Here is a 23126-nt window from a genome sequence, read left to right as displayed (position 1 = left end):
TTCAAATTTAAAAACTTTGAACCTTTCTTTATTAAAAAAACACACCCGAGGTTTGACGAGTGTTCGTTTAGTTCAGATTGAATAATTAACAACCACAGGAACATCGAGCCAATCGCAGCCTTCCATATCGTTACGGGAATTAGTGTACAACAAACTAAACACAGCCTTTTCTGTTTTTATTCCCCGAATACATGTCAAATCTATGCATCCATTTAACAACCTGAAGGGAGGATAAAAGGCGGAGACTTGACAACTAGACATCCGTGTTTGCTTATAATTTATTGACAGAAAACAGATTGTGAGATTCGAGATTTTTCCTAACGCTTCCGTGATAAACCATGGACCTATTAATAATTTAATAACCTTATTAATAGGTCCATGAATAAACTACAAGCGCTTTATCTATTGTCAATACTAAATTACACCGTATGTTGGTAAATTAAACAATAATTAGATTATTTCTTCTACTAATTGTTTGCTGTTTTTGTAAAAGCAAAATAGGTTATCGAATAATAAAATGAGGCTTCACTTTCATATTTATTTGGGTTACCGTAGATTTATTTTTTTTACTTATCAACATTCTATTTCACTACATTGCAGATATGCTGCCATAGCAGTGGAATTTGATTTAGATTTCTTGTTTGACCAAATGATTGCTACTAGCAGTTTTTGTTGATGCAAATATGTTTCTACGGTACACATGTTTCTAATGTGTATACGGTATGAATGACTTTATTTAACACGCACTCGTTATTATTCATAGAGATCTTACCTGTTATAACAGTAATTAATTAGGCGCCCTTCAAAAAGAGACCAGAGCGCTACACATTAAAAACATAGCTATTGATTAACATGTTAAATGTAAATCATTACTTGTTATTACTCCTTGCCCAGAATTTGGTTGGTAGAATCAAGTCTTCTCGGATAAGGGCCTAAAATGGAGGCCCAGTGTATACATTTGGCTCACACGATTGCATCTTTAGGAAGAGTAGGGGGTTACCCCGATGTTATGGTTTATTTCAGCCCCTGTCGTTGTGGAATGATGTGGATATGTAACTACTATAAGCACTTCTTTACGGCTGCTAGGTAGTCACAGACCACGCCCATACGCAATTCAGCACAGTGCCCTGGTTGTGGGTTATTCTGCGACCTTTACCTTATGATCACAAATGTATATTTAAAAGTAAAACATAAAATTACTTCCATAATCAATAATCAGTCACAATTATGTATCGTATGTTTTCTTTTATTAACCAACTTCTGGAATTACTCATATTTACGTGTACAAAGCAATGGAAAATGGAAATACAGACATCAGATTCCCCACCAGCAGCGGCACCAGTGGGGAATTAGACTACTCTTCCACCCCTGTCAGAGAATTCATGGTGCCGCCGCTAACCCCAATCCATATCCCATTCACTCAACAAAATATTTATTATAATTAGGAAAACTGTTACACTTTTATGGGAGTGGATCTATTTGAGGTTGTCAAAACATATTCTGGTGTTGACAAGATTCGACCACAGAACCCTTAATTTGAAGGCAAGCATCTTAACCACCAAGCTACATATCATTATATTTATAATAAAAATAATTATATTAATAATAATAAAATAAAAATACTGTAATATATTTAATACTATACGATCACATATCAACACAAAGCATCGCTGAAACAAATAATAAATGTAGGCCTACAGTTCAATTTTGAGTCCAACCACATAAAATAAAATGATTAAAGCAGTCATAAACTATGCATAAGATATACAAATGGACGGCAAACAACAGAATACTACTGGAGTAGTACCAGTCTATGATATTCAATAGAGAACTAAATGTATGTAAATGATTTCTTAAATATTATTTACAAAATGATTTGCATATAACATATGACGTCATGGGTTAAGTTCACACATAAATCATGATGATTAGAAAGTCAATTAAAAGGAAAAAATAAAACAAAATAATAATAATAATAGATGGATTTATATAGTGCAAAAAACAAGGTCTCTATGCGCTCGGGACTAGATGTTGCACTTTTCAATAAATTTCTCCTCCCCTGAGGGTCACTTCATGTCATCTGCAGCCTGTAAGCTGGCGCACTTTCATCTTTCCATGACAGGGGCCAAGTGATCATGTACACCGGGGTAACCCCTACTCATCTCAAAAGATGTACTGGGTTTTTTAAAGTGCACATGAGCATTTGTGTACACTGGGCCTACGGTTTATAGTCCTTATCCGAAAAGACTTGTTCCACCACCAGAACTATAGGAGCGAGCTTGCCGGGAACCCGTGCCGATATTGTTGGCTATGATCACGGTGCCTCTGCCTTAACCGCTCGGCCATTTGGCTCACTCAAATTAATGATGATGATAAAAAAAAATAATAGTATGGATAGTTTTCATTACAACAATAACAACTGTAAAGTAATACAATATAAATTATGCAACTGAATATGCAGTAGCAGATCTAGAGGGCCAAGGAAGGGTGGAGTGTCTACACCACCTCAGCCCCAGAATCGTTGGGGCCGAGGTATGAAATTTACAATTTTGGCACCTCTAGATGGCCAAAATGGACTGGGGAAGGGGATGGGGAGACCCACTTGGGGCCCCCCTTGAAACTGCCATTGATATGTTAAAGAAACAAAAAAACAAGTAAAAATCACACAGGCAAAGTGAAGCAAATCTACTAACCATTGACTAGATGTCAATCGAAAATTATGGAAATTACCTATATTGGGTCCAATGCAATTTTCACTTCATTCTCCCTTATTTGAGCACTGTTTTTACCATACTTTGACTACTGTATATATTAACCATTATTAAGCATTATTATAATTTTTTGACAAAGGTTAAGATAATGGACCCTTTATTTTATTACAATAACATTGCACATTAAATATATCTAAATTACACTGTTTCAATAAACAATAATCTTGAATACTGTTATTATTATTATAAATAATTACATGAATATAATTTAGTATTATAGTTATACATTATATAATTACAAATGTACATTGTTTGAAAATGTATTATCTGTGTTGATAAAGAAACATGAAAATAATACCATTAATCAGATTGCTAACTTTGTAAATTCCTAATAAGTAAGTACTTTCAATTAAAATATTAGTCTAAGAAATGTGTTCTTTGCAAATTGAATTGGCTGATAAAGATATAGCTGGTAAAAGATCTGTAAATCAGTGGTAACCTTTGCCCTTTGGTAAGTGTATCACTGAAAGTTAATAAAACAGTTGATCCTGTAAATCTGCTATTTAGGCCTAACTTTCCATTCGAATTTTGAGGCCAAAAAGGGAAAGGGTGCAATATAGATGAACATTAATAATGCATGTAATATACTGATTGATATAAAAGGTACCATTTATCATAAGTAATAAAATCTAGGTGCTTGTCATGAGCACCATGTGTGTTTTTAAATATTCTCATGTATGTTAATCTTATATAAACTTAAGATGTTTTAACATCGAAAAATGTAATTTATTGGAAATAAAAGTAGTGAAATCACTACAAAAGAGAGAAAAAATCAAGGTGCTTGTCAGTTACACAATTTTGTTAGAAAACAACACAAATCATTTGTTAAAAAATATTAATAACAACAATATGATTGTCTGGTATTTCTAAGTAGCTCTTTAACATTGTCTCAAGATGATTGAACTGAAAGTTTAAAAATAACAAATTATCATCAAGGCAAATGCAGTCTTTAGTGCAAAGATATGTCCACACTATCAGGTTTTTGTGAGAAATTTGCATAATTTGACCAAATATGGGCATAATGATGTCATTTCACAACCATATGTGGCAAAGACAAGCCAAACCAGTCACTCGACACAAAAATCGATTTTGAGTTATTAATACAGTGTTAGAAAGTAAAATAATAGCTATAAAATGGTAAAAAAATCATTCAAATCGGACATTTCCTTATGAAGTTACAAGCGTTTAAACAAACAGCTGTTTAAAGAACAATATATGAGAAATCAGCCTTAAAAATTTATGATTTCAGGCATTTCTCATGCAGAAACTATCATGAAATCCTTAAAAAGTGTTGTTTTAACATTGAAAATGGGGAAAATAACAGCATAGAATGATGTATAGATATGTAAAGATTAGTTTAGTGCAATAAAATAGATTTTTAAAAATTTGACATTCCAGCATGTTTTGGCCATTTTCTCTGAAACACGATTTGCGACGAGTGACTGGTTTGGCTTGTCTTTGCCACATATATGGGCATGATTCCATTTTACAACCATATATGGGCATGATTCATTTAACAGCCATATATGGGCATGACAAAGTCTATTCAAAAACCATATATGGGCATGATGATGTCATTTCACAACAATATATGGGCAAATCACAATCATATTAAATTTGTTAGTGTGGACAGAGCAGTAGAAACTGACTTAAAAAAGTTCTAGCAAAGGTGGTTTGGACTTATTCCTTTTCAAAAATTTCTTTTTAGAAATTTTCTTGACTTCTTCCTCTTCAGTATCTTCATCCTCCTCCTCTTGTTTATCCTCATTATCGGTGTCTTCCTCATCTTCATCTTCCTCACTTTCACTGTGGTACTTATGAGAAGGTTTTTCTCTTAATTTCTTTATTTTCATCTGCTGAAACTTCTCAGTTTTTTGAACATTTCTTGTCTTGTTAGAAGCTGCCATCTGTAGCGCCCCCACTAAATTCACCAAGAATTCATCAGTAAATTGGTTGTAGAAAAGTTTGTGATGTGATATTACTTCAGCATGAGTTAGTCCATAAACAATTCTGGTAAGAGCTGACTTCTCTAGTTTCTGGCTAAGTGGTCGAAGGCAAGCTAATACATTGACAATACAGAGCATTGTGTTTTTTAACCCCTAGAAATTGAGAAGTAAAATGCAAATGCTTTGAAATGACAACAGATGTGGAATTTACATTTTACACATTAGAGATTCTATTTGTTGAGACCAAAACTCATACATACATACATAATATGAATACATAATAACTACTTTATACAATAGGTATAATATACACATATTCACTCCTTTGAGGGGCATGGAACCAAGGTGATATTGATTGTACTATTCCCTGAGATGAAGTTGAGGGGCATAGTACAGTCTTGAGATCAACATCATCACCAAGGAATATAGCTTTAATCATGCTAAAAAAAAAGGCAATACTTGTTTTATATACCACACACATGGTCCTATAACACCCCAGTCGTAAGCCTAGCATTGTGCAGTTAGCAAAGCCATGGTCTAAGGCTTATAGAACAACCTAGTCGTAAGCCTAGCACTGTGCAGTTAGTAAAGCCTGGTCTAAGGCTTAGAACACCCTAGTCATACGCCTAGCACTGTACAACTAGTAAAGCCTGGTCTAAGGTAAGTTAGGCCTACTGCACCTCTAACCAAACAAGAAGGCACATAGAAATAGTATTATCTCCATTTACTTAGTTTTTTCCTTGTTCTTTCTAGTGTTCTAATTATAATATAACAATGGCGATGAAAGTTGGTTTTGTAGGCCTAGACTAATAAAAGTTACAACAAACTCCTACTTGGCATAACCCCATACCAGGCCTAGAGTTTGAATTTCTTCTACGCAGTAAGCGCATCCTAGCAGGCTTAGGGTTTTGTAGTAATGCACGCAGTAGTAAGGAATCTGCGAAATGGACCATAGTAATTTTATTCCCGCACTTTTGACTAATCAGATGCCTAGGGTTTATGTATGTGGTATATAAATAAAATACACATTGAATTGATTGCATGCACATAATCCAATATAAAGTATGTACTGTTATAGAAATTATACCATTAACTTAACTAATGCAGAAAACACACCTTATCAAAACTCTCTAATGCTTCCCATGGGTCGTCTGTATTATCACATAGGTGCTCTACATCCTTTGCACTAAGTACTGGTTCCTGAAATTGTCAACATATATACATTAAGACTAATTTATATGATAAAATCCTTACTTTTAAAGATGTGCATACCTTACTTATGACAATGAACTTTGGTGGTGGGTGAGGAGATGGGAAAGAGCTGGAGCAAAAGGAGAAAGAAGACTGAAAGTGAGGAAGAAATAAGATGGGAGAGATGGGAAAGGAGAGGAGCTTGAATGAGAAAGTAAAGAGAGAAAGATGACTTGCCAATGAGGACTACAAGCAAAAAGCAAAAGAAAGGAGCTGGGTGAAGAGGTAGAGAAGAGGATGGGCTAAGAAGCTGATGAAGACTATAGAAGAGTTGAAGAGATGGCTATGAAATTAAGGAAGATGAAAGGAATTGGTTTTTTATTACAACTAAATAATCTAGTGGCTAGCAGTTTATCTATAAATCTCACTGATTTTAATACGTCATTGAGGAGTACAACTGACCTTTAAGTGATGGAGCCATGACCACATTAGGCAGCTGAGTACAAACGGGTCCTCCTCAGTTGTTAGGATATTCCATGTGTTGTTATGTGCATTTAAATTCATCTGAAAATGAAGGATAAGAAAATATATAGTAATATTCATTGAGATGACGTATTAAACCTAAAGTTACTGTGTAAATAGAAACGCTAGTATTTTTTGAAAACTAGGTCAAAATGAAGTGTAGCGTACCCAAGAAAGGTGACATTTGGAAATGAGGTCAGGCATTTTGACACACAGACCTAGTACTATTTTTAGTTCATAGCCAACATCGTTTACCCATATTGATTCAGGGCAAAAATCAATGGTTAAGATATTTGGGCTCCTCTATGCTAAAATTATTTTAGCCCCAAAAAGTAGATTTTTAATATTTTGGATTGATTTACTTTATGCTTGGACAACAGCAAGCGTTTTTAGCACTATCACAGCTACCCATATTGATTCCCGATGTTAACAGTCATCGTTATTATTATGCTTACATTACTATTGCAGTCACAAATACCAAAATTATCTTTTCCCTCGTTCTATAATTGTATTAAACTGTTAATAAACCAGACACAGTCTGTAAATACCCAAATTCCCCATAGAAGTACATGTTAATCATATTACTAGAAACAAGGCTTAACTGCCTTACCTGAAGCGACTCAACCCTTTGTTTTAATCCCTGCAAAGGCAGAAAAATATTTAAAATATTAGTTCAAATTATTATACTATTCACTAAATTTCAGGTAACACTTTATCTTCAGTAGTACAGTGTTAATTAATCAACTGATCATCCCATTAATGTAATATTATATTTGTACAAGCACAATAAATACTATTACATGAACATTTAAAAGTGAACTAAATCACCAATAACTGAGGCCCAGTCAATAACCAATCAATAAATCAAATAATAAATGGATCGATCATAATATTTAAAGATATAGCATATTAAATATACAGCAGTTATTCTGTACAACTTCTAGCAGACAAATTAAGGAGATTTGTATAAAAAATACTGAATTTAAAGAAAAATATGACATTTTGCAGCATGTATCATTGAGATTTGTTTACTTTTAAGCAATTTAATATTTAAATTAAATGTATGATGGCTATTTTATAAATGGTACCACTTCTTTCCATTTTATCATTTCACACAATAGCAATAACAGCTAGAACTAGGTCAACAACACTGCAATCAAAGTAAACATGTGAAATATGTGTGGCCTGGGGCTTGAGCGAACATTGCAGAGTTTTTAATGATGTATTTTGATATTTGATAGCTAGAAGTAGGAAAATAACCTCTGACCCCTAGCTAAACTCAGCTGAATAGCTCAGAACTTTCTTTCTCCTAAGGGTCACTTTCTGTCAGTAGTTTCTGCTGGACACTCACTCTCTCTCGTCTGTGGAAAGCTTTCTCTAAACTTTGATCAATTAAGGTTATGTTGTTGCTATTAAATTGGCTTTCCCAATAGAATAACAGTATAGGCATCAGTGGGGAGTCAGGGGAATTTCCCCTCACCCGTCAGACAAGCATTCCCCTTCTCCTATCATCAGAAAAAAAATATTAATTTAATATTATTTTGATTGCCAATCCCTATGATGTGGTCTAAAAGGACAATTTTGTGCAATATTAAATTATAGAATCTGTCCCCGTAAACCCAAACTGGGATTTTATCCTGGGAGCCTGACTCATACTCTATGTGGTCTCTTGGTTCAGCGCCTCTGTTAGACAATTGGACTCCATGTCAGCAAATTTGTGGAGCCACAACAGTGCTGTAAACAAAGCATAAACATTTATTTGTATTTATTTATTTATTTATTGTTTATGACTTGCTTGTATATTCAAATACATACCTCTACAGCAGACCTTTTCTCAGAGTTTCCATCTTTCAGATTACCATCAATATCAAATGCCAATGCCTTAGCAACAACAAACACTTCATCCACACTGCTATCATCCTCAAGGCTTAGAGCATCACTCAGGATATACTGACTTCTACTGAAATGGCTTTGGAGCAACATGTCGGAAGATCTTGATGTTGTACTTAAAGTTTTCACATTCTGTTTTGACTGTCTATACCTATTAAAATATTCATCTTCAGAGTCATTTGCATTCTTATCTTTTAAAGTTTGTTTTCTACTTGAGCTAAATTTATTTTTTTGTCCTTGTTTATTTTTTTTCTTGGAGGAGCTCTCAACCAAGTGCTCCACGCTGGATGATTTTCTTTGCATTTTGCGTAATTGTGAAACTTTTTTACGTTTTTTGAAGCCGTCGTTGTCGTCTTGACTTCTGCTTGTCTTTTCAGTATCATTTGAATCGATTGAATCTTTTCTCATTTCCTTGAATGCCTTTGGATGGCATTTTTTTACATCATAACTTTCAACAGTCTGATTGGATGAATCCACCGGTTTGCGTGCTGCTAATTGTAACAATCGTTGACAGACGAGAGATACAATCTATAGATTTAATTTAAAGTATTAATATTATAATTTTAAAAAATCTAAAAATACAAAGTTAGAAATTCCAATATTATTACATTATTCAATTATTATATTATAAACAAAAACAGCTCATCTTTAAATTAATAATTTATTTATTTTTTGTTACTAATTAATAGTGCAATAAAAATTCTTACCAGGCTGAAAGTTGTATGTGACAATAAAAACAAGAACAAATGAATTAAAAAGCTCATAAGAATCTTTTGGTTTCACTTTAAACTATAAAGCTCTGGTTACTGGTATGGGCATTTATAATGCGCCTCTTCCTTGAGGTTATAAAGCGCAGTTCTTTTCCCTGGTCAATAAGTTCACATGCTTTAAGTGTTGCTGCTGGTAATCAGCACAGAAGCAGGCAACTCCACCAGGTACCCATTTGTACGCCTGGGTAGAGAGGAGCAATGTAGATAAAGTGTCTTGCTCAAGGACAAAAATAAAATAAAGAGCGAAAGATTGAAACCCAGACCTCGAGGTTGGGAAATCAAACCGTCCCCACTGCGCCAAACGGCTCTGTCCACACTATCAAATTTTCTTTGACAAAAAACTGTTAAATGCCCATATATAGTCATGATGTGCCTATATATGGGCATGATGTGATGTCATCATGCGACCATATTTAGGCATGGCACATTTTTTTGTCAAATAAAATAACATACATGAGACTCACCTTAGGAATATACTTGAGTCTCCGTTGTTCACTTCCGTGGAGTATGTACCGCTGTCGATTCAGATACTGTGCCAGTGTGAACGGAAATGCACACGGATCACTTGAAAATAAATTATTGACATTAATTAAAACAAGAAATTAAATGTGGTGTTTGTATGTTTTACATAAAGATAAAGCAATAATGCACTAATAGTTCACAAAATTCTGTAATAGTGGTTCAATAAATTGAATAGGTGCTTGAATGGATAAAGATGCTGACATGAGATGTCATATTACCAGGGAAGGATACCTGTGATGTTCTAAAATCCTTCTTGCATATTAAAAACATTTTCCACAGTCCGAATTACGAACCATTTTCCCAAAATTATTATGCACATTTGAAAAAATATGATATTTAGTTTAAATTTGTGCATGATAACTTTATCTAATGTTCAGCTTACATAAGTTAAATAGGAACAAATTCATATCCTTAGAAATGTGACTAATTATTAATGAAATCATGCGATAAAATTACTTTATATTTTTTGATAGTGCTTCATACTATTGGGAAATGAAGTCCTAGTTCTGAACATTAACAAGTGCTAACGTGATAGCATGAGGCACTGTTGCTTCTAGTTAAGGATGAGTTATATTGGTGACTCACCAGGAGGAAAACACAACCCTTAAGGGGATAAGGAATTGCGCAAACTGCTGGCAACACTCCATCTGTCCCTTTGTCTGTATTGCACCGCATCTAAAAAGAATACGTAAAAATAACTTTTAATATCAGAATAACTGTGAGAGTGACAAACAGATATAAATGACATTAGTCTATAACACCCATTCACTGGATTGGACTTCGAAGTTTCACTGGCCAAAAATAGTTTATGTAACTTAATACAAGATGTGGCCAGTTTTTGGTTATAATATACTCCAAAACCTTGAATAGAAGCCCTGGGGTTATTTTTTTCTTTTTTTAAGACTCTTGGATGGGCTTCCTTTTGAGATGGGCCTCTTTTCAAGATGGGCTTCTTTTCAAGATCACTTTTGCAAACTTAAAAGGGGGAGGGGGGCTTCTTTTCAAAATGAATGCTGTAAATTTTGGAATTCTACTATACGACATTTTGTCAACTATGAAATTCGAAATTCTCTTTAATATCTAAGCATGCTAATACAATAAAACAATATTGATATTAACACGCTATGATAATAATCAAAGATAACATTCAGTCTGAATGTAAAGTACTATCTCAAAAGCATATTATCTTGATTAAAAGCCCATGGGCTTCTTTTCAAGATTACTTTTGCAAACTGAAGAGGGGGCTTCTTTTTGAGATGAGCTTCTTCTCGAGATTAAACACATGGGGCTTCTATTCAAAGTTGTACAGTAGGTCACATATAGTTTTTCTTTCTTTTTTTATTAAAATACAATTAGTATCACCATAATTTTAACAAAATAACATCATTTTGTTTGATGATATTATAATGATCATCATTATAACTCAACATCACTGGAGTTAAGCATTGAGTTAAAGCTTTTATGCTATAAATTAGTAGTAAATTGACAATGTTAAGTTCATATATCTTTCACAGTGGTATAATGAAATCCTGTGCTAGGCTCTATGTATTGCAATAAATAATATTACCTCAAGTTGCTAAGCAACATCATAACCCTCTCTTGAATTATAAGAATAATAAATCAAAAATGCAAATGTATACAAAAATTTATTAGCTTTAGGCATGCTAATACGTGTATTGTCTACTCGGAATACTTACAACAAGGAGACAAATATGCAACACTATAATCTGGAATAAACTGCATTGGAAAAACTGTACTACATTAATTTATATAATGCAAAAAATAGTAAATAATATACTACAGATATTAATAGGTTTTTATTGCAGCACTAAATTAATATAATTAAAACAATACTAATAATAATTCTTTATAAAACTTGTAATTGTATTTCATAAACAGTAATTAAATTTTGATTGATATTCATTCGCTATAAATTGGAGGTAAAAATGCTGTTTCAGATGCAACCATGAGTGACGATATATATTCACAAAGAATCACCTTTTTTCTCGTACATAATGAATGGCGTGGTCTGCATCCATCCGTCGATTGAAGATCAAATAACATGCAATAAGAACACCAGTCCTCCCCAGACCAGCATGACAATGCACTGCCACCTACAAACAACAAAGGGCATTCACCTTAGAATTAGAGAGTATACAAAAATATAGGGGGTGCTATTGTATTTTGCGATAAGCAGTAAAAGCAGCAGTCCCCCAGACTAGCATGGCTGTGCACTGCCACCTACAAACACTAAAGAGTATTTAGGGGGCGCTATTGTATTTTGCAAAATAGACATCGTGTTGTAAAAATAGCATCCATATCAACTGTGATTTCACTATGTATGAGAAAGATAAGAAGACACATAATAATTATGTATGATAACACCGATACTTTCAAGCTATTTGAATGATAATTGAAATGATACTAATGACTGTATACCATGATGATGATTTTGATGTAAGGTATTTAATTTAAGGACACCAGGGAGATGTATTAATTGCTCATGGAGGGTAGAAAATGCTGGAAAAAATTTCATTGGTTGTCACTATAAAACCAGGGCGACTAAAGTACAAAAATAGGCTCCCAGCGATAGCATGTGTCTATGCCCTATACTGTCTTACTGTATTATGTTTACTAATAAAGTATCCACATGGGATTCGGTTATCAGAAAATGTGTGGTGTTGTATTTTTTAATGACTTTTGTACAGTAATAAGGTACATGACAACATAGTGTCTTTGCCCACGAGGGGCATAGACACAAAAATTAGTACTTTATCAGACCAAATTAGTCACCAAACCAAAGCTATTATAGTGGGTATAACATTAAAACAAACTGCTAGGTGGTAGTTTTTCACACAATAACAAGCCTCCGCTCGAGTAAATTTTCGAGAGTTTTTAAACTCCTCAAACTTATTTATTTGCACATTTTATCATAAAATAACTTATCGAAAAGACTTGCTAAATATTTCTATAATAAACGCCAGCCTTTTGACCCTTTAGATTTGAAGTGGAGTGAAATAAACAGATGGAAACTTGTTTGCATAGCCTCGTAGTGTGAACACGGGCTTAGCCCTAGACTAGTCATACAAACAATGTTCTTCTGACTCATTGGCCATTGTAGTCAAAAGAAACATCTTATTCTACAATTTAGCAATTTAAGTTTGTCCAATAGTTTAAATGTTTCATACACAAATTGCAAAAAAATGACCTATGGCAAGTCCCATGAGCTATTGGCCTAGGCCCTCTAGAAGGCCTCTCAAAACTCTTCATATTTTCAGTCTGAATGGAAATTTAAATCAAATCAACCTTGTCTCATGAATTTATGAATTATTCAAAATGTATACGTTGTTATAAAAAAGTATCTTCTATGCTAACTTCATTACATTTTAGACGGTTTAATATACACCACCTTCGACTCCGCTCAATGCATTAGCATAGCTCTTTTGCAAATGTTTACAATTCATACCCACTCTGCGAAATCGCGATGACGTCATCTTTGGTGACTAATTCGGTCTATTGAAATTTATCTATGCATAACACCATGTATGAATAGAAATACTACCAAAGAGCAGAGAATTTTTCACGTTGAAAAGTGATGGTTTTGTATGCAACGATAAGGCAAGTTTTAATGGTGGAGCGGCTAAGGCAGGGGTACAGGAATGTACATTGCAATTGGGAGATCACCTTGAATTTCCTGCTTCATAAAGTAAACTGATCCCACAATGAATTTAACTAGGCTAGGCGGAGCTTAGTAGGCCACACCGTCCAAGCCGTCACGGTAAAAATGGTCGTCCTAAATAATTGTTGGCCGTCCAAAAGATGGCCGGATGGCTCGCTGGCTAAGCCCTTGTCCCACAATGAATTTAAATACTACAATTGGTAATGAGGAATGAAGACAGGTAAAGATCTAACCTTTCCTTCTTGGACAGCAAAGTCCATCACCTTGACCATATCCAAGATGGAGGGCAATGCACGCACACCATAGTCGTCCCAGCCAAAGTTATAGAAAAATACTAAAGACAATGTGATTAGAATATACAGTACCAAATTACACAAATCAGAAGTTATGTTGGTGGTACATGATTGAAGATAAATACATAGATATACATACGGGTTGATCCAGGTAAGTACTCACTGAATAGACAATGTGCTTACTGAACCCATGTGATTATCACTTACAAAATTTTCTAGGGCTCTTTTAGGGGTGCTTATTCGAACTGGAGACCGTATTCAAACTGGGTGGTCTATTAAATAGTGAATTCATATTTCGCATTACACTTGCATAATAAGAATACTTACTTAACCCATGTGATGATTGCTTACCAAATTTGAAGAGTTCTTTTAGGGGTTTGAATATTCAAAAAGGAGGGCACATTAAAGTCTGTACTCTATTGAACATTTAGTGGGCGATTACAGTTCGCCTTCCAATTTGAGACCACTTCTGGGACCTGAAAGTTTGGGGTGGTCATGAGTTTGGCCTCTACAGCAAGTAAGGTTATAGTGATAATAAATTGAAAATTGTTAATATTTGATTCTTTGAAAAGGGGGTCTCAAATTAAGGTCTCGGAATTAGAGGGTGCACTGTATTTTATTACACTTGCATTGCAAGACAACTTACTGTCTTCTTTCATGAAGGCATCTGGCTCGTAGGAAAACCCAGACGGCTCGAGTGGATTCCCACAGCTCGCATGCTCACCGGCTGTCTGTAAGTTTACAATTGATTTGATTCCAGCCCTTTGAAAAAACAACATTTTCAATATCACCACATTGTAAAATTTTACAGTGAACTAGAGGGCTAAATCCAATACTAAAATATTTCTTCAGGCAAAACATGTCCACATACGCAAGAATATGAAATACAAAATACAATGGAAAAAATGTCTGAAACAAGTCCTTTAAGCATGTATAATATAACAAATTTGGATAAATACAATTCCATTTATAATTATCACATCTGTTTTAACAAAGAATTTTTAGGTTTTAAAATTGCTGTTGGTAAAATACACTATTAAACACAATATTGTATACCTTTGCTAAATGGTACCACTGTTTGCACCAGCATGCATTTTTAAGTAGACCTGTACAGTACTTGTATTGGTGTTTAATACTAATGCATTAATCAAGTTTGACAATTCAATGTACTCTACAGTACGAGGAAAAGCTAACACATTGTATGAATAAGATGAGCATGCTGCGATATTTTTAAGTAGACCTGTACTTGTATTGGTATTTAATACTAATGCAATAATCAAGTTTGACAATTCAATGTATTGTACTGTACGAGGAAAAGCTAACATATTGTAAGAATAAGATGATCAATACATTCAGTCATGAGGGAATTTCATAGTTTTTCACTTATCCCCGGACAAGTACCTTTCAAAAAAGACAATTGTATTTGTCCCAATATTATTGCGCAATAATCATAAAAAATAACACAAAAGTAAGTTTTTTTGCTATGGCCCTACTAACATTAATAGGCCTACATGCATACGGCATTGATCACGCAAAAATGTTTTTTTTAATCCAATTATAATTCTTTTTTTAATTTTATAAAATTTCAATAATGTATGATATAGAGGTATTCAAATTAAAAAAAAAATTATTAATAATATTCTATGTATGTAGGAGTGTGTTGATCGTTTTCTTATTGCGTGTTTAAAAGCCAAAATTTCTCAGGCATGGTTGATTCCCACGATACTTGAGTTCTCAGCCACAGACTGACAGGACTGTGTTTTATGACGCTATTTAGAGAAGGGGTGGCCATATCGTATTTTTGTACCAGTTTGCAGTATCTTGATGAATACTAACTTCAAAATGTGTTTCTTTTTGTGGAGGATACAAACAAAATTCAAATTGCACGGGAAAACCCCTAGAAAAATAGATGCGCAGAATCGTATATACTTGTGTTCCTATGAAGGCCTCAATTTTCTGCAAAAAATATATCCGTGGAAATCGGCTTATATTTTTGAATTGTGGTGGCGGATTTCTGGGCCCAATATTTTACGCTGGGAATATTTTACAGCCTCACACATCCTGATTTTATTTATTGCAAAATAAATAAAAGGGCTTACCTCTCAACGAAAGAAAAGTCTCCGAGACGGCGAAATTTTTAAGACGGAAAATGTTTCTAGTTTTACAATATTTGGATTTTATATTATCTCCATTACTTAGAAGTGAATGGTTTTTAAATTACTTTAACAACTTTAAATCCCAATTTCACTACCCTTTCTTAGGCTGTCCAGATTGCCTTCCCCACACGCGCAAACGAATTGTTTGAAGTCGGCCTAATGGCTGCTGTTCATATTCGTACTCGAAAATAATTACTAGTCTTGAAGTCCAGACATGTCATGCCGTCCAACTCAACTAATGGCTGTGTGCCCAAAGTCTTTAAATATGTCTGGTATTTATAGACTAGACCAGCGCGAATTTATATTGTAAACAGACCGTGTGCAGCAGGCCTAGACAGCTGATAACTAACGGGTATGATATCGTGTGAAAATATATATGCCTGCTGTGGGTCTTACGACAGATCTGGTTAACATTTAACAATTAAGAATTCATTTTCAATCTTTACTGCAGAAAATAGTTTAAAATAGGCCTACATTTTTTCTTTTGAACCGTCCATAAATCGCGGGAGTGTTGGCGACTCAAAGTTGATTCATGCAGTGCGGTGTGTAACCATGGCCTAGGCCTAGTCGGTTTTTTTTATATTTGGTATCTCTTTGTGCGCTGACAATCTGTTAATAAAATATGCTGCGTATTGTCAAGAGTCGGACTTTTTATAAATACTGTGAAATCATTACGCATTACTTGGTTAAGTAGCCTATTCTAAAAGTGCTTGTCCACAGACAAGTGGTCCCTAAAATTCTTGTTGTCTGACCGTGAATAACACTTGTCCCGGGTGTTCGCTCATGCCTGACATTACTGAACAAGTACCTTTAACATGCTTTTATGATAAAATAAATAATTATGCAGGAATATTATGACTTTAATATAATATCTATTCCACAAGCTTTTACTACTTAATTACCTTGGCTTCTTCAGGTGATCTATACCACATTATCTGCAGAAGCCATGTTGGTGTAGTTATTTTTTGTGCATTATTATCTGTATGAATATTAAAATCTTGAAATCTTTGATTCATATTAATTGTAAAGTTAATTTTAATAAAACAAAAAAATATATTTTTGTTTCTACTTTCAATACAAATATACCCATATAAGGTCATATCTTGATATGACCATCATTAACTCCTACAGCTGAGTACATCGGTAGCATTCAAAGCAGGTTATGTTGTTCCTGTACTGAAACATACACAACTATTCAGATATGACCTACAACCTTGTATAATTGAAATAGGAAATTGTGATATATATAAATATGTTTATAATTGTTATATTAAGATGTACTATTAATCAGAAGGGAGGAAAATACCTCAAAAATTCAAATAAAATTGTGAATAGTTCTTTTAAAAAAATCAAATAAATTACTAGCTTCCACCAAGAAACAGATCGAAAAAATTAGCTTTCACCGATTTACAGATATTCTACTACAAAACCCTTAAGTTGATTACCAGCCAATTTAAGGATTTTTGTAGTAAAATGTTTGTAAATCAGTAAAAAATAATATTTTTTCGATCACTTCTTGGTGGACGCTAATAATTTGATTCGATTCTTTAAAATGACCTATTCAAAAAAATTTGTTTTTAAAATTTTTGAGGCATTTTCTTTATTTTGACTGATAGCATTTTTAAGCTTTGAATAACAAACCAATCAAACTACATAAATTCTTTATAAAATGACACAAAAACCTCAAACATTACAGTAGTGTAAATTTTCTACACTAATTTTATAGAGTAGTATTTTTTAATGTGACAGTAATGTTTAATGTGACAGTAATTTCATCAATGGAGAAATTAGAGAACAATTAAGAAAACGACGTTAAGGGGAAAATAACACAAAAGATATTCCCCTTAAGTCTGACTTGGCGCATATTATTATTATTATTATTATTATTAATATTTATTATTATTATTATTATTATTTTATTTAGCGTTTCTTTATATTATTTCTATGTCTACTTACTTTTGAAACTGGTGGATAATGTCAAATTTTTCAATTGCATCTGTGGATGGTCTTGAGGTTGCTAAAACATCATCTGTTACCCTACAAAAAACACCACAATGTTTTAATCAAAGGTCTTGAAACAAGCTTTCATTAAAGGATAAAAGCCTTCAGTAAAACATAGTATAGTATGCAGCCATTACAATTTACTATGAATATTACTCATGAAAAACTAGGAAAAAAACTTCTTCAAATTAGAATATTTGCTCTTTTTATTCTTCTCCATGTAAAGCTATATTAACAGTCAATGTTAAAAGTTCTTTATGTGATAGGCTACATTAATTCTACTAGAAGAAATTCCATTAAAGCCTATTAAGCACTGGGTATTTATTTTAATTTTCTATTCGGCAAAATACAAAAGGATGAAAGAACAGGCCAAAAAAAGAAGATATAGAAGCCGAAAGCAAAAGCAAAAAAAAAACAAAAAAAAAAACCCTGTCACCTCACAGGTTAGGTAAGCAGGCTTGGAAACCCTGTCGTCGGGGAGAAAGAAAAATTATATGTATTTTCTAGATATTAGTAGACTCTTAAATCGATTAAATAAGCCTTTGAAACCCCTAAAGTTAAAATTTTCAGGGACTTCACCCACTGGACCTCTTTCGAAACATTTTAATCAAAGCTCGACCACACCCACATTGCTTTCGTCGGGGACCTCGACCCCCCATTGGGCAAATCCTGGTGCCACCCGTTCTAATGCTGCGTTCATTAGAACTTGTAACATGCGAAAACATGAGAAAGTGCATTCATTTGACGAACACTAAAATGGATACCTCCATGGTTATACAGTGCAAATCATGAGGTGGTTATACAGTGCAAATCATGAGGTTGCAAAAAAAAAAAGAAATCAGAAATAATATTACCTAAACTAACTGCAATAAATATATCTGCTCGTTTGTGTTACATTCGCAATTTTTCAGGACTACTTGTGCAAATCAAGGAATTGGGAAACACCGCCTTCACAAGTACTAATGAACGCAGCATTAAAGTAACTTGCTTCTCTAAGGGTCTCTACATGTCAACCAGTACTAGCAAAGATCTTATAAACACAAGATAGCGTTCTCCGCGATTTACGCGTAACAAATAGAAACGTCGGTCAAGGTTCAAAAGTTTCCAATTTAGCAAGAGGGCGCCGTTCATGCGCTATTATACCAAAGAGAAAAAGTAATCAGTTTTGGAAGAGGGCGTCCTATCTGTTGCCATGGATCTGAGATGGTTCCTGTTCTGCTGTTCACAGGATTGGTGTAGGTATGGTCAGAGCGGTCAAGGGTCAAAAGTTTCCAATTTAGCAAGAGGGCGCCATTCATGCCTTATTACAGAATTTGCACGCGTAAATCGCGGAGAACGCTATCTTGTGTTTATAAGATCTTTGGTACTAGCTACTCTTGTCTGTCCACAATAGGGGTTGAATGGACTAGTACATGGGGGTAGCCCCCTACTCATCTTTACAGTGCACATGAGCCACATTGTTTACACTAGGCTTATGGTTTGTTCGAACCAGCACCGATATTATGGCTGTATGTTGCAGCGCCTCTGCCTAACTGCTCAGTCATTCAACTTGCATGGTGTGTGCAGGTATGGCTGACTCACCATGGTGTGTATAGTGTATGGAGTTCTGATTACTCACATGATGAGTGAGTGTGTATGGTTGAATCACATGGTGTGTGCTGGTACAGCATGGCTGATTCGCATGCATGTGCTGGTACATGGTTACTCACATGGTGTGTGTAGGTATACAGTAGTTGACTCACATGGTGTGTGTAGGAATGATTGACTCACATGTTTGTGAGTGTGTATGGTTGACTCACATGGTGTGTATAGGTATGGTTGACTCACTTGGTGTGTGTGTGTGTATGGTTGACTCACATGGTGTGTGTATAGTTGGTTCACATGGTGTGTGTGTGTATGGTTGACTCACATGGTGTGCGTGTATGGTTGACATGGTGTCTGCAGGTATGTCTACTCACATGGTGTGTGTAGCATGATTTACACATCTCATTGACTATCTGTCCATAGACACTAATTTAAAGTATGTTTCATAGTAACTTTGTTCCTGACATTTCATGAACCTGCCACTACCTTGACTGGTCATGGATCTCAGTAAAGGTAAAAGGTTTGTTTAATTATTTTTATACACAGTTAAGGGAGGTTGAGATGACAAGAATAATCCACACCCTAATTCCAGAAAGAAATTGTTTATAATTCCAAATATCTTCATTAATAAACATCACTATCACCATTACCATAATGAATGGTCACGGACCATAGTAAATAAACAATAAAAAAAGGTTTAAATGAAATAAATGAGCACTAGTTCTGATTACCTTTAAGGCAAGGAGCTATGTACTTATCCGGACAAATAAAAAAAACAAAACCAAAACACCTTTGTTCTGATTACCTTTAAGCTCCAGTCAGATATATTGGAATGGTAACAAACATCCAAGCCCAATTTCCCCCAGGAGCTTTGTATTCATTCCGACAAATATCCAAGAACACCATTGTAATTATTACCTTTATGCTAGGTCAGATATATTCTGGTGATAACAAAGATCCACACCCTATTTATAGGAAGAAATAATGTGCAGAGTTCCTTATCATTTGGACATACATCCGCAACGATATCTAAAACCGGAATATTGTAGAGTAATATTGGTTTTGGAATTCAATAACAACGTTGTTGAACCTTCATTTAATCCATCTGCATTCACAAGATAAGAAAAATACAAAAAAATTAAAGGAATCTGATTGTATATAAATGTAATCAGAACAATGAAAGGTTCATTCAGTATACAAGACAGCAGCATCAGCACCCAAGACAATCAAACGAAACTGAAACATTTCCCAGCAACATCAAACAACACAAAGGACCTCATCAGGAAAATTGTCAAAGGTAAGTAAAAATTGAAATATAAGTTTACTTGTAGTTCTGCTCTTTAAACACAGTAAATGTAGTTTTGCTACAGTATAGTTTGTATTCTGAACACAGGTATGAGTGATCACTCACTAGTTAATGATATTAGGAAAAGAGGAAAAAATTGAAAAAAGAAATCATAAGAATAAAACTAACAGAAACTATAAGCATTTTGACGAAATTTCATTCAAGATTGATTTTTTAAATGTTAAATGGCATGAAATAACAATCCATGAAAATATTAACTCTGCACTAACGGATTTTGACGAAAAATTCCTAAATATTGCAAATCAGCATGCTGCAATGAGAAGAAAGAGAGTTCGACAAAAAAGCTCACCCTGGCTCACTGAAGATTTAATTAGGTTAAGACATAAAAAGAGATAAAATGAAAAAAACAAGCGATCAAATCAAATTCTACAGATTTATGGGCAAATTTTCGTAAAGCCAGGAATGATGTAAATACAATGATAAAAAAATGTAAGATAAAATATTTTTCAAATGAACTAAATACTAAAGATTCAAGAAAGACTTGGGAAAATTTGCGCTACATTGTGCCTAAAAGGGCTGCAATATCTGGAATCACAAGCCTAAAAACAGAGAATGGTCGACTTCAAACCCAATTACAATTGCCGAATCTCTTACTAAATACTTCTCAACAGTTGGACCAAATTTATCAAAAAATATTCCTGCAGGTAGACCATATAATATCTCTTTCTCAGAAAATAATAACAAACCTCGGTTTAATTTTAAAGCTGTTGACGAAAATTACATTCGTAAACAAATACTATCTATGTCTGCTAAAAAAGCAACAGGTATTGATGATATCCCTACTAACCTACTGAAACTTGCAATTGATTCGCTTGTGCCACCTATTACTTATCTAATAAATATGTCTCTTTCTACATGTATTTTTCCAGATAAATGGAAAATTGCAAAACTTTGTCCTGTGTATAAAGGTGGTGATCACACTGACCCATGTAACTACAGACCTATATCTATTTTGCCTGTTATATCCAAGCTGTTAGAAAGAAGTGTATTTGATCAGTTATACTCTTATTTAGAAAAAGAAAAGAAAAGTTGATTTATGAAAACCAGTCTGGATTTAGGCCAAACTTTTCTACTGCTTCAGCATTAATTAATATTACAGAGGATTGGATAGAGGCCATTGATTCAAGAAAATATGTTGGACTTATAATGATTGATCTTAAAAGAGCTTTCGATACGATCGATACAAAATTTGAATTGAAAAGCTAGAACATTTTGTCTTGACAAAAATGTCATAAGTTGGTTTAAAAGCTACTTAAGAAACCATATCCAAATTACTAATGTGAATAACGTCTCATCCAGTATTAAGATAATAGTGTTTGTGGAGTACCCCAGGGGTCAATCCTAGGGCCTTTGTTATTTTTACTGTATATTAATGATCTTTCTAAAATTGTACAAAATGTAAAAATTAGCATGTATGCGGATGATACTGCTCTGTATTTAGCATCTGATAATGTGAAAGAATTGTGTCTGACAAAATTAATATTGATCTCGACAACATTGCAAACTGGTTGTATTGTAACAAATTAAACTTAAATATCAATAAAACAGAATTCATGGTAATTGGAACACACCAAAAATTGATAAAAAAAAAGTTAAATTTGAAAATTGAAGGTACACACTTAAAAAGAGTTCATCAATGTAAACATTTAGGTATTGTAATTGATGAGCATCTTTCATGGACAAAACAAATTGAACATGTTAAAAATAAAATATTACCAGGCCCTTTTTATCTTAAGAAATCTAGTGAAATTGTTCCAAAATCCATTCAATGCACACTTTACAAAAGGGTAATTCCATAGTGCAGAGTGATTTTTTGTAATTTTTCATACTTATCAAATCCCATCAAGTTTGGTATCAAACTAAAGCTTATTTTATATAGAATTAAGATCTAAAATCAATATTTTGGTATTTCAATGGTAAAATGTGAAAAAAATGATCCAAATACATAGTACTTTTAAATTTTAAAATAATGTATAGTAAAAAATAGCTTACTTAAATGCAATTATTATGCAGAATGTATATGTTGGAAAATTCTAAATTCATGTTATTTTACAAAAGAATAGGTACTATCATCATTTTTAAAGGTGAAAATTATAATTTTTAAATAATAATTAAAAAAATTTTTTTTTTTTTAATTTGGTTAATTTATGTGATTCCGCTACCTAAAAAGTGATTTTTTTAAAATTTATCCAAAAGTATTGATTTTTCAAAAATGAAAGTACAGGTGATAATAAGACTACTGATAGATGTATCAGAAAATAATAGGCTTTAAATAATTTTTTTTAAATATTTTTAGAAATAAAGGTTTTAAAAACGTGATTCCGCTACCAAATGTAGTATCAGAATGACGTGTATTTCCGCTACCAAAATATGCTACCCACTAAGATAGCAACAAAATTCAACTTCTTTTCCAAGTATCAAATGGATTAACAAAT

At 33.6% G+C, this 23126-nt stretch overlaps 1 protein-coding gene across 2 annotated transcripts in view; it reads right to left on the bottom strand.

The window, feature by feature from the left end:
• Positions 1-4279: 4279 nt before the first annotated feature.
• The window catches only part of LOC117100263 (protein tyrosine phosphatase domain-containing protein 1-like), a 28307-nt gene continuing 9460 nt past the window's right edge, over positions 4280-23126 (bottom strand). For both annotated transcript variants that reach the window (XM_033239864.1, XM_033239863.1), the window contains exons 3-13: positions 17697-17777; positions 14231-14346; positions 13525-13625; positions 11611-11726; positions 10198-10287; positions 9555-9654; positions 8246-8848; positions 7041-7070; positions 6371-6472; positions 5834-5917; positions 4280-4870 (exon numbers count right to left, since the gene is read on the bottom strand). In XM_033239864.1, coding sequence (XP_033095755.1) covers positions 4421-4870; positions 5834-5917; positions 6371-6472; positions 7041-7070; positions 8246-8848; positions 9555-9654; positions 10198-10287; positions 11611-11726; positions 13525-13625; positions 14231-14346; positions 17697-17777 — 1873 coding nt within the window. In that variant the 3' untranslated portion in view covers positions 4280-4420. The remainder of the gene's footprint in view (positions 4871-5833; positions 5918-6370; positions 6473-7040; positions 7071-8245; positions 8849-9554; positions 9655-10197; positions 10288-11610; positions 11727-13524; positions 13626-14230; positions 14347-17696; positions 17778-23126) is intronic.

This window comes from Anneissia japonica, unplaced genomic scaffold (assembly GCF_011630105.1).
Source record: "Anneissia japonica isolate Jap-2015-1 unplaced genomic scaffold, ASM1163010v1 scaffold287986_len575832_cov185, whole genome shotgun sequence".
NCBI classification, from domain to species: Eukaryota; Metazoa; Echinodermata; class Crinoidea; order Comatulida; family Comatulidae; genus Anneissia; species Anneissia japonica.
The sequence above is the reverse complement of the archived record's forward strand: the minus strand, read 5'-3'. Positions and strand labels throughout refer to the sequence as shown.